This window comes from Peromyscus leucopus, chromosome 20 (assembly GCF_004664715.2).
Source record: "Peromyscus leucopus breed LL Stock chromosome 20, UCI_PerLeu_2.1, whole genome shotgun sequence".
Lineage (NCBI taxonomy): Eukaryota > Metazoa > Chordata > Mammalia > Rodentia > Cricetidae > Peromyscus > Peromyscus leucopus.
The window spans coordinates 15,432,196-15,447,815 of record NC_051080.1 but is presented as its reverse complement, the minus strand read 5'-3'; the positions used below and the strand labels follow the sequence as shown (position 1 = coordinate 15,447,815).

General features: G+C 45.5%; 1 protein-coding gene across 3 annotated transcripts in view; it reads right to left on the bottom strand.

The window, feature by feature from the left end:
- Positions 1-15,620, bottom strand: part of Ttll8 (tubulin tyrosine ligase like 8) — a 47,738-nt gene that overhangs the window by 30,317 nt on the left and 1,801 nt on the right. For 2 of the 3 annotated variants that reach the window (XM_037197457.1, XM_028869134.2), the window contains exons 2-3: positions 3,655-3,746; positions 163-286 (exon numbers count right to left, since the gene is read on the bottom strand). In XM_037197457.1, coding sequence (XP_037053352.1) covers positions 163-286; positions 3,655-3,746 — 216 coding nt within the window. Of the gene's footprint in view, positions 1-162; positions 287-3,654; positions 3,747-15,620 lie in introns of those variants that run through there. The other variant, XM_037197458.1, reaches the window with a different exon arrangement.

Below are 15,620 nucleotides of genomic sequence, written 5' to 3'. Positions count from 1 at the left end.
CCTGGCATGTGTGAGTTTGGGAGGGTGGTGGAGACATGAAGACAGATAGATGCCAGTGAGTATGTGGAATCACCACACCTAGGATGGCAGACTTATTGGTCATATATACAAAACCCAACATGGGACAAGGCAAGTCTGATACTCCACCCATGTGCCCTTTACCTTCGCCTTCAACATTTTGAAGAACTTTGGGCAAGAAATGAAACTTCTTCTCCACCCAGCCCTTTCTTCGCAATGTGGCTCGGATGACAGGGTAGTGTCCATAGATGGAGAAAATCTTCTTTTCCTAAAAACAGCAGTGTTTTGACTGAAGCACTCAGCAACGAGGGAATTGAGTCAACCTGAGATGAGTTTTCAAAGGACAGCGGAACAGGCTACACCATGGGAAGACAGCATGCTTTGCCCAGAGAGCACAGGAATGTCTTCAGCAATCAGAAGGGCGTGGGTGAGTGCTTGTGTGTACATGTGTGTGCACATGCTGGGACTCCACAGCTGCTGTTTATGGGTATTTATCGTTGGGTCAGGATTACAGAGGTGGTCATTTTTGCACACTCCTTCACACACTCAAGACACAAAAAGGAGGCCAAAACACAACCGAGCAAGCCAATACTTCCTGAGCAGCTGTCTTAGTGGCCCCCACTCAGGATTTCTGGACTTGGAATAAAGGTGGAATACACAGCTATGCAATGTCTACAGGTCTAGAGAGTAACCGACAGACTCCCCATGTGCCTCTCTTTTACACAGACACGAGAGTCCTGGCTGGTTTCATGTCACCTTTCACAAGCTAGAGTCATTTGGGAAGAGGAACCTCCATTAAGAAAATGCCCCTACCAGATTGGCCTGTGGGCCGGCCCATGGAGGTGTTCTCTTGATTGACAACAGATGTGGGAGGGTCCAGCCCATGGTAGGTGGTGCTACTCTTTGGTAGGTGGTCCTGAGTTGTATAAGAAAGCAGGCTGAGCAAGCCATAGGAGCAAGCCAATGAGGAGTATGCCTCTGCTTCAGTACCTGCCTCCAGGTTCCTGCTTTGAGTTCCCTGCCCTGACTTACCTACATGGTGGACTACAAAGCCTGGAACACGAGGTAAACCCTTTCCTCTCCAAGTTGTTTTTAGTCATGGGGTCTTATCACAGCAAAAGAAACACTAGAGCAAGAGAGTGCGCCTCATATTTATTGAAGCTGTGGTTGCCTGAGGTAGACATGGCAGAAAGGGAGAAACTAATGAGTAACTGAGGAAGGGGCAGAGCCGGCTCAGAAGCTGCTGGAATCCTGAGTCATCACTTCAGAGATGATTAGCTGCATGTGGATGAGCAGGTGGGTGGCTGGTGGGAGGACTAAGCTGTACTACCTCGGTCTTCCTGGCAGAGGACAAGGTCGTCAGGGAAGGACTTGCCATTAGTAGGACTTGATCCTGACTTGTCCCCAACAGGCTCGCGTGCTTGAGGCAAGGTCACCACATGGGGGTAGAGTGGGGATGTGCCCTAAATGTGAGCCATCTCTCACACAGTGGGCAGTTGTAGAAGAGTGAGCCAAGTCCCCGCCTCCCTCTGGTCTCCTCTATCAAATGTGTTTTCCCTCCCACACGCACGCATGCCTACGATGATGCCATCTGCCACTTAGGCGACACAGCCAAACAGGGGGAGCCACTCAAGCTCTGGCGTTTGGCCCTTAAAGCTGGGTGGCAAATAAATTTCTTGTTTTTTCTTAATAAAGCACCAAGCTGCAGGTATTTTATGTAGCCACAGAAAAGAAGCTGATATTCATGTGGGCACCCCAAGCCACCTGCTAGGTGAAGGCAGGGACATGGCCTATACTCAGTCACTAGCAGACTCAGGGATGAGTAGAGCCAGCTGGGGTCAGGCAGGAGGACCAGCCCCAGGGCCACTGGAGTCCTGCAGCAGACAGAGAGACCTGATAGATCATGAATGCAGGACACCCTCCCTGGGCTCTAACCAGCAAGGTGAAGGACATCAAACCACAATCACTGGCATCGTCCCACAGATGTGACAGGGTTTTGCAAATGTCACTGAAGTCCTAAATCAGTGACTCTGATGAAAAAGCAGTCAGTCTCTGGGGGGACCTAACTTCATCAGGGAGTCCCTAACAGAGACTTGAAGCTCAGAATGTCTCCCACTGATTGGCTGTTAAAACACCACAGGGGAGGGATTCTGCTGACTCTCAAAGAGCTGAAATCAGAGCCACTCGGGAAGTCAGCACAGCCAGCCTGAGATCTTGACAACAAGATCTTGTCCTGAGGTCAGGACAACAAGCTACTGTCAAAGCCCAGGATCTGTCACAGAGATGCAAACAGAGATAAGTTGAGCCCAGAGCCCATCACAAACAGAGATAATTCAGACCTTATCACAGAGACTCAAGACAGAAACACAAGCTCAGCTCAGATTCCATCACAGAGACAAGCTGAGCCTAGACCCTGTCACACTGTAGTGCTGGGTTGGTTTTGTTGGTGTGTGTGTGTGTGTGTGTGTGTGTGTGTGTGTGTGTGTGTGTGTTCTGCATCCCATATGGGTCAAAGGTAATTTTATTTATTTACTTTTCCCCAACATAATATTTTATTGATCATTTGGGAATTTCACATAATGCACCCATCACACTCACTTCCCAGTCCTCCCAGGTCCGCCCCCACCCTTGAGACCCTCAAGAAAAACAAGTCCAATTTGTGTTGCCTATATACTCACTGGAGTATGGTCAAACTTCCAGCGGCCAGCCCCTTAAAGAAAACTGAGTCCTTTCCCACCCCCACCAGAAACCATCAGTTGCGGAGAGCTACACTTCAGCATCCTTATCACAATTTTTAAGAGTTCTCTTCAATGGCTTCCTGTCTAGGCTGTCCCTTTTTTTTTAGGGGGTTGGGTGTGGGGTAGGGGTCCTCACAGAAATCTTCTATGTCCCTCTTTCTCAACTGTGAGTCTGTAGTCATTGATAATGCTACAAAAGTTGCTTCCTTGCCCTTTACAGTCAATGGGAGCATGGATCGTGGACATCCATGTGACTCCTGGCATCAGTGTGTGGCCATGGACCTCAGCATGGTCTCTGGTGGCAGCACAGACCACAAACATCAACATGACTTCTAGCAGGAGCACAGACTATGGGCATCGGCATGGCCTCCAGCTGCAGGACAGACCATGGACCTCAACATGGCCACCGGCCGCAGCAAGGACCACAGACACCATCGTGGTCCTTGGTGGCAACATGGCCCACAGACATTGACATGGCTTTAGGTGGCCACGGTGGCGCTGTTTTCTATGGCTAAGTTTGTGTTGCTAGGCAACACACCTAACCTTGTCCCACTGGAAGATCTGACCCTACCCAGGAGCATGTTCAGGAGATACCTGGAGCTAAGTCCTGGTACCTATAGGAGATATATGGGTCAGAGGACCTCACCAAATTGCCTTTCAGTGGGAACATCATCTGAATGCCCACCACCCACACATGCCAGTCTAAGTTCACAGGGCACAAGAAGCTGGCAACAGAGGCTATACAAACACTCAGACGAAGTCAAAAGTGATATTGGCATCATCTCCATATGGGAGGAAGTCATCCAGTCAGGCCAATATACAAATAAAATTCCAAAATAATTTCCCGTTTTTTTTTTAAAAACACTACCCCCACCCCTGAGTCCCCAAACCCATTTACCTTGATGGCTTTTTCTGTTAATTGTCTTGCTATTTTGTATCTGTCTAATTTGGGGGAAGAAGACAAATCTTGGGGAATTCCTTGTTTTAATTCTGCAAAAGAGAAACAGACATCAAGGCAAAGGAAAGGACGGGTGGATCAGAACATCACTCCAGCCTGACCGCGGACGCACAGGGAGGCCTCATCTCCACCTGCCTCTGCCCACTCAGTGTCTGCCTGTCCTCCACTCTCCTCAAGTTCCATGGCCTCTGCCCGCCCTGCCCGCCCTCTGTAGTTCTCAGCCTTCTATGCCCCTGCTACCTTTTGAGAGTCTTTGGCCCACCTCCACCCCAAGTGCTCTCCCCCGCTCTGCCTGCCCCAGGCCACTCTGGCATTGGGTAGTCTGTTTGTTTGTTTGTTTGTTTGATTTTTAGACACAGTCCCTCTATATAGCCCTCCCTGGTTGTCCTGGAAGTTACTATGTAGGCCAGACTGGCCTCAAAATCTCAGAGATGCACCTGTCTCTGCCTCCCGAGTGCTGGGACTAAAGGTGTGCACCGCCATACCTGTCCTGCACTGGGTAGTCTTGATCCTCTCTAGATATGTGCGGTGAGAGCACATACAGCCTCCCACTATCTCCACCTGAGTCCATGGCTTTTATTCAGTGGCTATCCTCCCTCCTACCTGGAGGAAAGCCCCCCCCCCCAGTGTCTCCCTCTTCTCTGGATGGCCTCCCTGACACCAGCTTCTCCCGTGGCAACCTTCCGATGCCAATCATTCCCGTCGGCACACACCAGACACTGCAGTGCCCTGGGCCTCTCTAGTCTCTGCCTCCCAGTATCTGCTGGGTTCCCATAGGAACCCACGCCTGCAGGGTACACTGAGTCTTCCCTTCAGGCAGCACAGGCCCTTGGCTGACCAGCATTCCCTTCCCCGTACCCCTCATTGTGGAGGTGTGTGTGTGTGTGTGTGTGTGTGTGTGTGTGTGTGTGTGTTTCAAGACAGGGTTTCTCTGTATAACAGCTGTGTCTGTCCTGGAACTCACTTTGTAGACCAGGCTGACCTCGAACTCACAGAGATCCACCTGCCTCTGCCTCCCAAGTTCTGGGATTAAAAGCAGATGCCACCACATCTGGCTAAATGTAGAGTCTTCATAGTACATTTCTACTGTTTCCCCGAAATGTACAGATTCCTCCCAGACTACTCTGACCCCCAGTGCCTTGGACCCCCCAAGGAGCTTCAGGAAACATCAGTTCCATCCTGTCTACCTGATCTTCCCATGGCTCTCTTCATCCTAAATCCACAGGTACCAGAGACATGGACTTCAACTAAAGCACAAAGCAACTGGGGGGGGGGGGTGAGGGCTAAGAACTGTATGTCCATGCAGAAAGGGCAAGTCCTATCTGCCACCTGAATTCATTCTGAAGCATGTGAAAGCCACACAAAACTCCTAGCAGGAGGAAAATCATCACAACCTCACCTAGGCAAAAATTCTCAGATGGCACACACAGAAAATAAAAGTCGGGCTTGGTAAGTTTGGAACTGTCAAAAGTAGAATGTTCGGGGGCTGGGGCTGTAGTTCAATTGGTAAAGTGCTTCCCTGGCAAGCATGAGAATGTGAGTCCCATGAGCAGCCATGACATAATATAAAGTTATGCACAGTGTCCATGCATTTGCAATTCCACTGGAAAGCGGGAGACAAGGGGATCCATGGGGCTTGCTGGCCAGCTTGTCTAACCTATCAAGTGAGCCCCAAGTCCCAGGGACAGACCTTGCCTCAAAACAAGGTGGATGACTCCTGAGGAGTGATACCAAGGTCGAACTCTGGCCTTTGCACATGTATTATGTGCACATGAATGTGGACACAAGCATACGTAGCACAAAAAATAAAATGTTCTGCTTCATTAAGAAAATGAAAAGGCAAACCATAGACTGGGAGCAATATTTACAAATACACCACTTGGACACAAAAAGGTATAGAGTGATGGACTCCATGTAGACAAGCCCTCACCAGAGCTGGCAAAAGACCCCTATAAAAGTGAAGACCAGAATAGGGGACAGGGGTGCGTAGGAAGGGGTGTGAGGAGAGCAAGTCCGTAAAGATGGTCAAATACTAATGTCTCCAAATGCAAGGAGCGGAGGTTATCAAACAAGAAGAAACCACTAAGTCTGTAGTCACAGAGTTAGTGTGTGGCTTTCAGCAGCGGACGGAATGAACAAAGAGGCCAGTGGGAACACACACGACCAGCAGGACACCTCCCTGGACTCAAACCAGCAAGGTGACAGGACATCAAACCACAGTCATTGGCATCATCCCACAGATGTGACAGGGTTTTGAAAATATCACTGAGGTCCTAAATCAGTGACTCTGATGAAGAATCAGTCAATCTCTGGGGCGCCGGGGGGGGGGGGGGGCTAACCTCTTCTGGAAGTCAGCACAGCCAGCCTGAGATCTTGATCAAGACACCAAGCTACTGTCAAAGCCCAGAATCTGTCACAGACTGACACATTCATTATTATTCTAGAATAGTCATTAAAGAAACTCTAGGCTAATTTCAAAGGGTTTGGAAGTCATAACAATTCTCCTGGCCACAGAGCAATTAAGTCAGAAATCAGTATAAAAATAACAGAAAACAACAGCTGGGCAATGGTGGCTACAGAGTGAGTTCCAGGAAAGGCACAAAGCTACACAGAGAAACCCTGCCTCGAAAACCTAAAAAAAAAAAAAAAAAAAACCCTTAAAAAAATATCAGAAAACTACTGAATATGTGTAGATTAGCAAATGTACTTCTTAATAACCAGTGGGTAAGGAAAAAAATTCAGGATGTGAAGTCTTTTACCTGGTTAACCAAAGACAACTAAAACACCAAGTTTTAAATCTATTAAAGCTGTGTCTACAAAGAAATTTTATGAACAAAGAAATCTCTCCAGGGCTGGAGAGAGAGATGGCTCAGTGGTTAAGAGCACTGCTCTTCCAAAGAACCCAGGTTCAATTTCCAGTACCCACATGGCGTGGCTGTTCTTCCCAAGGCCCCGGGGTTCAATTCCCAGCACCTGCATGGCAGCTCACAACTCTCTGTAACTCCGGCTCCAGAGGATTCCACATTCTCACATGTTGTGTGATATTTTGACTGTATTCTGACAAATAAAGTTTGCTTGGTGTCAGGGTGGGGCCAGCCACTAGCTGACCAAATTAACCAGAGAGGTTTGGAGGACTGGAGACAGAGAGGAGACAGGAAGTAGTAAGGCGGGGCCAAGAGAGGCTCTTGGACCCCTTTTGGTCAGAGGAATCCGAGAGGTAGGGAGAGCTGGCAGCTGTTCCCTGTACTCTGATCTTTCAGGTTCTTACCCTAATATTTGACTCCCAATTTTTTATTGATAAAGATTAATTATATTAATGCTTCACTCACACAGACATGCAGACAGAACATCAATACACATAAGATAAAGAACACGTTAAAAAAAAAAAAGAAGTTCCAAGTTGTAAATACACCTAATTAGAAAATAATAAAGGCTAAAAGCATTGATTCATAGCTGGGTGTGGTGTCACACGTCTGTAATCCCAACCCTTGGGAGTTGGAATTGCTGGAAAATATGGAGTTGAAATGCAATCTTGGCCACAGGAGTTCCAAGGCAGGTGAGATACATAAGACACTGTCTTCAGGAACCAAAACCAAACAAAACACAACGATTTAAGCATATATCTCAGCAAGCTGGGAAGAACACAGTAAAATGTAATCTCAAAGAAACTATTAAAGGGGATGGACATTAACGAAATATTTTCAATACATTAAATCAGATTGACCAAGCCAAAGGCTTAAGACTGGTAAAATTCATAACTCATTGGTGATATTTGTTAATTAAGAAGATGGGAAGTGGGTAGAGAGAGAGTTCAGGGGTTAAGAGCACATACTGCTCTTGGAGAGGATCTAAGTTTGGTTCCTAGTACCCACGTCAGATGGCTCACAATTGCCTGATACTTCAGCTACTCTGGCCTCTGCTGGAACCTACATTCATGAGCACATACCAACCCACAGCTATCATTAAAAATAAATCTTCTTTTGCAAAAAGATGAAAGGCATACAAAGTAACAACAGGGCAGGAGAATTCCTTAGATATTTAAAAACTAAGAGGTGTGAGTTAAAGTTCCCCGAAGACAGAGAGGAGGGGTGGGGGCGGGGACTGAACCTGTGTTAGAGGTTCTACAAAGCCAAATGACTGGACTTAGAGATATGGAGAGTTAAGAGTTAAAAAGTTGCAGACCAGAGCCTAATTATCTTGGGCTATTTTTAGTCCTTGGAATGCCATTTGTTGCCCACATGTATCTGACCTAACATCCTTGTGATTACCAAACCTTTAAAATATGTTCTTAGCAGACCACTAGCCTCCATCAATCCAAATCTAAAAATATCATCAGGTGTCATTTGAAACCTGTGGCCGAGTTCTCCCCGCTTTACTGTCTGTCATCTGCCTACCCACAGCCCGACGCCTCAATCTAGGACTGTCTTTGTTTTGTAACTAGTAGTCTTTCATACAACTGCTTCCACTGAGGATCATGGAATTTGAGTTAAGTTAAATCTATATCCCAGTCCATGGTCACTCACATTTGGCTCCAGAATAAACTATCTCCTGTCCCTCTGAGGTAAGGGCTATGTTTGATACTGACAGAGGTGACTATGAACTTCATGGTAATCAACTTGAAATTTAGATAAAATAGCCACATCCCATGGCTCTGAGGTTAAGAACACTGGCTGCTCTTCTAGAGGTGCTGAGTTCAATTCCCAGCACCCACATGGCGGCTCACAACCATCTGTAATGAGATCTGGCATCCTCTTCTAACATGCAAGCATACATGCAGGCAGAACACTGTATACATAATAAATAAATAAACCTTTTAAAAATAATAGTCAAATCCCTTGGAAAATACAAATAGAAGGTAAAAAGAATACTCTAATACAGGAGTCAACCAATCTGAGTTTAAAACCTTCATATTACAAACACTCCAAGCCTGATGCATCACAGAAGTTTCCTCCCCATCTTTCATTATATAACTCTTGCCAAAAGGAGAAGCATGCCCACAACCTGCCATGTCCGTGGTACCTGAATCCTGCCCGGATACAACAAGAAAATGAGACCACAGGCCCACTGGCCATAGATGACAAGATCAAACACAAGAGTTGAGCAAATTCTGGCTACATGTCAAGGGGCCATGACCACCAGGAAGCCTCCTGTGGCTGGACCTGAAAGTCACCAGTGCTACGGGCCACATGAAGAGAATGAAGAAAAGTCACACTCTAGTCAAAGAGACAGTGAGATACAGAAACAAAACAGAAAGATCAGTAATGAAAATTAGCTTTCATTCAGGTTTAATAGATACAGTGAACCATTAATGAAATCCCAATAGCCTCATCTCCATAGGTATAAACACACTGTTAATAGGGGCCAGAGAGGTTCCTTAGGGGCTAAGAATGCTTGCTACCCTTACAGTGTTCAGTTTCAGCATATATTATCCAATGGTTCTCAACTGCCTCTAACTCCAGTTCCATCCAGCACCTTCTTCTAGCCTCTGCCAATGGCATTCATGTGCACATATCCCCCTATAGACACCTAGACATATGCACATAATTGAAAAAGTTTACGGAAAAGAATCATTACTAGAAATGAATTCCCATTCAGGCTTAAAAGCTCTTGGCTGCATGGGAAACACAGAACCTGGCTCCAATCCTGGTGTTTTGGTTTCTCTTTTGGTTGCTTTTCCTGTTGCTATGATAAAATACCCCAACAAAAACAACTTAAGGGATGGAGGAAGGATTTATTTTGGTTCATACTTCCAGGGTACAAACCATCACCGTGAGCTGAGCACATTACATGTGATGTCGAGCACACAGTGACAAATGCCATACTCATCCATCTTTCTCCTTTTTATACAGTTCAGGACCCAGAGCCCAGAGGATGGTGCTGCCCACTATTAGGGTATGTCTTCCCACCTCAGTTAACCTAATCAAGACACTCCCTCACAGGCACGTCCACAGGCTAACCCAGACGACATAATTCCTCATAGTTGTGCCTGAAGACTTCCCTCCTAGGTGACTCTAGGTCACGTCAATCCAACAACCAATACCAATCACCAGTTTCCAGCTGTCATACTACTTCCAGCCAGAAAGGACAAGGTCACTCACTGGAGGGATGGGGTCAGGAGAGACTGACTGCCAGTGATTTCAGGTATCTTGGGTATAGACTAAAGAGTTGATCCAGTTGGCAAAGTGCCTGCCACACAGCATGAGGACTGGGGTTTGGATCCCCATTATCCATGTAAAAAGCTGGGTGTGGTCATGCATGTCTGTAAGCCTGACCATGAGGGACAGAGAAGGCAGGTTTGGAACTTGCTTGGTAGCTAATTGGCAGTCTAGCCAATCAGGGATGCATCCTGGCCACAAAGATAAAAAGTGATTGACAGGTGTTCATGCTCACCTACCTTTCTCCCAATCCCAAGGATGAGGTGCTGAGTGATAGCAGAAGGCACACAATGCCACCCTCTGGCCTTACTGTGCACACACACACACACACACACACACACACACACACACACACAAAGTCACTTGTCATCACAGAGATCCACCGGCCTCTGCCTCCCAAGTGCTGAGATTAAAGTATGTGCTACCACACACAGCTCATATGATATTTTTAAGTTAAGAATCTGGTTTCTGGTCATCTGGAGCCGAGGATCAACTATGATTAACAAAGAGACCAGAACCACTTCGGTGAAAACTTTGCTTTACCCAGGACCATCAATGAGGGTTGGCTGGGGCTCAAAAATCAGCTGTGACTAACAAGAGACCGGCATCGTTGAGTCTCGGAAGACTTTCCTGAGATTCACCACAAGGGCCAAGGTTGCAACTCAAGCTGGCAGCCGAACTGGGTAATGTGGAAGAGTTTCCCACATGGTGTTAGTGTTGAAGGCATGAAGGGTCACAGAGAGCAGCTGAACCTAGGCACTGTGTGGCAGGGTCAGAGTCACCCTGAAGAGAGACCAGGAGAGGCCATAGGTAAGGCGTAGCCTTAGTCTCAGTGGAGAGCCCAGCCTATTGGAGATACTAATACTGTGGGATGCCGGCTAAGGACAGCAAACAAGCGAGGATAATGTGAAAACGAGCACACCCAAGGCATCCAGCAAAGTCCAGTTGAAGCAACAGCTGTGCCCTGCAGACTCAGGGCACATTCAAGGCCAAGAGGGACAGGTGATACACCTTACCATGAGAAGGCAGCATGGAACAAAGATCAACATAAGGCTCCCCACAGAGCAGGGGCATCCTAGGTGGAAAGTTCATACCTTGAAAACCCAGATGAGAAGGTGCACCCTCCCGGAGCAAAGATAACTAAGAGTCAGAACAGCGTGTGATCCAGCAGATCCAGATACAAAGAAACCAACTGTGAAGTTATTTTGAGGGAAGCCAGGAAGATACAGATATATTCTAGGATTTGATTTTTATTAAAGGGTTTTTGTGAATGTTATGGAAGTGGAAAAAGTATTAGTTTATGTCAAAATGTCCTTTTAGAGACAGTAAATATGTAGTGTTTTATATATATATTTGGAAAACAATAATAATAATAATCATTACTAAAGACAAAAGGAGATATTTTTGTAACATTGAAAAATAGGCATAACGGGGCTGGAGAGATGGCTTGGTGGTGAGGAGCACTGACTGCTCTTCCAGAGAATCTGGGCTCAGTTCATTCCCAGCACCTATGAGGCTGCTCACAACCATTCCTAATTACAGTTCCAGGAGATCTGATGCTCTCGGGCCTCAGTAGGCACTGTACACACATGGTGCATACACATGGTGCACACACATCTTACACCTGTCAGAATGGCTAAAACCACAAGTGACAACAAAGGCTAGCAAGGATGTGGAACAAGGGGAACACTCCTCCACTGCTGGTAGGAGTATAAACTTGTACAGCCTCTTCAGAAGTCAATATGGCAGTTTCTTAGAAAATTGGGAATCAATCTACCTCAAGATCCAGCTATACCACTCCTAGGCATATATCCAAAGGACACTCTGCCATACCACAAGAACACTTGCTCAACTATGTTCATAGTAGCTTTATTCGTAATAGCCAGAACCTGGAAATAACCTAAATGTCCCCCAACCAAAAAAAAATGGATAAAGAAATTGTGGTACATTTACATAATGGAATAGTACTCAACTATTAAAAGAATGACATCATGAAATTTGCAGGCATATGGATGGAACTAGAAAAGATCATCCTGAGTGAGGTAACCCAGACCCAGAAAGACAAACATGGTATGTACTCACTTAAAAGTGGATATTAGCTATAAAGAATAACCAACCATGCCACAACCCACAGATCCAGAGAAGCTAAGCAATAAGGAGGGCTCAAAGGGGGGGATGTATGAACCTCCCTGGGAAGGGGAAATAGGCATCACAGGTGGAGAAGTAGATTGGGGGACCGGAACAGGAGGGACCAGGTAGAAGGAGGATGGATTGGGAGAGTACTGGGAGAGACAACTGGAATTATGGGGCATCTTGGAGACAAACTAGAAATCTAGTGCAATGGAAATTCCCAGGAGTGTATGAAGGCGACCCTAGCTAAGACTCCTAGCAATGAGGGATACAAAGCCTGAACTGGCCGTCTCCTGTAACCAGGCAAGACTTTCAGTAGAAGGATCGGGACACCAAACCAGCCATATAACCTTCAACCTACAATTTGTCCTGCCTGCAAGATGCGCTGCAGTATAGGTGTCATAGAAATTGTGGGAGTGGCCAACCAATGACTGGTCCAGCGTGAGACCCATGCCACAAGAGGGAGCCCACCCCTGACACTTGCCTGGAGGACCAGCTCTCAGAGGCTGGGTATCCCAGAGACCTAGGATGGAACCAAACACAACTGGCAAAAAAAAGGAAAAAAAATCAATAAAATGATTCCTGGTGATAGTCTGCTATACTTATAGATTGACACCTAGCCCAATTGTCAACAGAAAGGTTTTATCCAGCAACCGATGGAAACAGATGAAGAGACCCACAGCCAAACATTAGGTGGGCCTCGGGGAAATCCTGCAGAAGATGGGGAGGAAGAATTGTAGAAGCCACAGGGGTCAAGGACACCACAAGAAAACCCACAGAATCAACTAACCTGGGCTCCTAGGGGCTCACAGAGACTGAACCAACAACCAGGGAGCCTGCACGGGACGGACATAGATCCCCTGAATATATGTTACAGTTGTGTCGCTTGATCTTCTTGTGGGACTCCTAACAGTGGGAGCAGGGCCTGTTTCCGACTCTTTTACCGGGTTTTAGGATCCTTATCCTTTATGGGCTGCCTTGTCCAGCCTTTAACTTGATATGCCGTGTTTGGTTGATATCCTGCCCTTCTCTGAATAGAAATGGAGGAGGAGTGGATGGGGAGGGCAGAGAAGAGGGGAGGGAGGGACTGGGAGGAGAGGAAAGGGGAAAGAGCCTTTGGGTTGTTAAAAAAAAATTAATTAAAAAAGGAAGGAAAAGAAAAGAAAATTTAAACTGACAAACTTGTCTAGACAGGTTAAGAAGAAATACGTAAAAACAAGTTAGTAACATTAGAATGAAAAAGGAGATATTGCCGCTGACTGTGAATATTCAGGTATTAATAAGATTTTATTAGCATCTACATGCTAACGCTTTGACAGCTCATATGAAATGAACACTTTCTTTGAAATATTCATGAAAACTAACATAAATAGGAAATCTAGATCAGCTCGTTTCCGTTCAAGATATTAATTCCATAATTAAAATATTACCCAAATGAAACTTGAGGTGTAGATGGCATCACGAGTCAGTCTTCCCAAATGCTTAAGGGGAAAATGTCATATAAACCGTGAGGCTATACCGTTAATACCAACACCTGACAAGGACATTACAGGAAAGGAATAGTGCACACTCTCATAATGACAGACGCAAGCCCTAACACCTTCATAAATTAAACCCAGTGACAGGGAGAAAAAACCCCACAACCATGGAGTTTATTCCGGGAGTATAAAGTTGGTTTAGTGTTTGAAAAGCTATTAGCACAATCCACCACATTAATATATAAAACTGTACCAGACTTTTTTCTTTTAGCCACCAACCAGCTCCAAAATCACGACATGGTGACTTATTGGTTATGAATGCCCAGCCTAGCTTAGGCTCCTTTCTGGACAGCTCTTTTAACTTCAATTAACCTGTTTCCCTTTATCTACCTTTTACTTCAGAGCTTTTTACCTTTCTCACTTCTGGATATCTTACTTTTACTGCTTCTCTATGTCTGTCTGTCTGGTGTCTGCCTGGCTTCTTACCCCGGGTGTATTCCCTGTTCTCTCCTGCTTCTCTCCTTCTTCCTTTTTTTTCTGAGCCTAGATTTCTCCTCCTATTTATTCTCTCTGCCCACCAGTCCCACCTCTCCTTTCTCCTCCTAGCTATTGGCCATTCAACTCTTTATTAGACCAATCAGGTGCCTTAGGCAGGCAAGGTACAACAGATGCAACACATCTTTACATAGTTAAATGCACATCTTTACATCATTAAACAAATGCAGTATAACCAAAAGTAACACACCTTTACACAGTAACAGTAGCAGTCTGCAGCATAAGCAAACGTAACACATCTTTGCCCAGTTAATATTCCACAACATAAAACAACAAATAAGATTAACACTATGACCTCACCAGATGCAGAAGAAAAACACAACAGTTGGTAATTATTTACTTAAAAGGCTGAGAGATGGCTCGGCGGTTAGGAGTGTTTGCTGCTCAATCATGAGGACCAGAGTTCATATCCCAGTCAGTGCCCATGTTACAAGGCATTTCACAAATACCTATAATCCCTCTGAGGGATCAGATGCCTTCTTCTGGCTTCTGTTCTCTCTCTCTCTCTCTCTCTCTCTCTCTCTCTCTCTCTCTCTCTCAAAAACTTTTTAAGGCAGCAATGAAAGGAAACTTCCTCTGAAGCTCATAGAACATCACCTTTTCCGCTTGAGGTTGGGGAGGGAAATTAGAGTATCTAATATACCATTTCTAGTGTTTTACTGGACGTGCTAACTGATGTAATAACACAAAAAACTGAAACAAAAAGTCTAAGTTCTGAAAAGATTTATAGATTGTTCATATGGAAAATCCAAATCTTACTAGAGGTAGTAAATATATTTAGCAATGTCACCAAATACGTCAGTGCATGAAAATCAATTGTAGTTCCACATAGAAGGAATCATTAGATAACAAAACCCAGTGGCTGGGGAGAGGGCTCAGTGGGTATAGGGCTTGTTGTGTAAGCATGAAGACTTGAGTTTGGTCCCCACCACCCATCCAAAGCTGGGCATGATATCTCACACCTGTAATCCCAGCACGAGGGAGGCAGAGACAAGAGGATGCTTGGGATTTGCTGGCCAGCCAGTCTAGCTGAACTGGTGAATTCTAGGTTCAGTGACAGACATCAGCTTCCACACAATGCATGCACACATGAACACATACACACACTAAAGGAAACAAAATTAAAATGTCATCTATAGCAGCATTTAAAAACACCAAGTGTATCAGAGTAAATCCAGCAAAAGACACACTGTACACTTGTACAATGACAACTACAAACCGTTGCTGAGAAGAATTAGATAACTAAATGTTCCTATTTTTAGAACATTTACTATTAAGATGTTAATTCTCCCCCAAACTGACCCATAAATTCAACATAGACAACAACCGCAGCTCCAGCAGGATATGTACATGTATAGAAGTTAATCAGGTCCTAAAATGTACTCAGCAGTGCAAAAGTCCAAGAGAACTTAAGTAACCTTGAAGGACAAGTTCGGAGTACTTAATTGTAAAGCCTCTGGAATTAAGACACTGGCATAGAAAAAGGATGAGCAGAAAGACCAGGATAATAGAATAGGTGGCCCCCAAAAAGGTCTACACCTGCTTGACCCCAAAGAGACACTGCCAGGCAGAAGCTGAGCCACTGAAT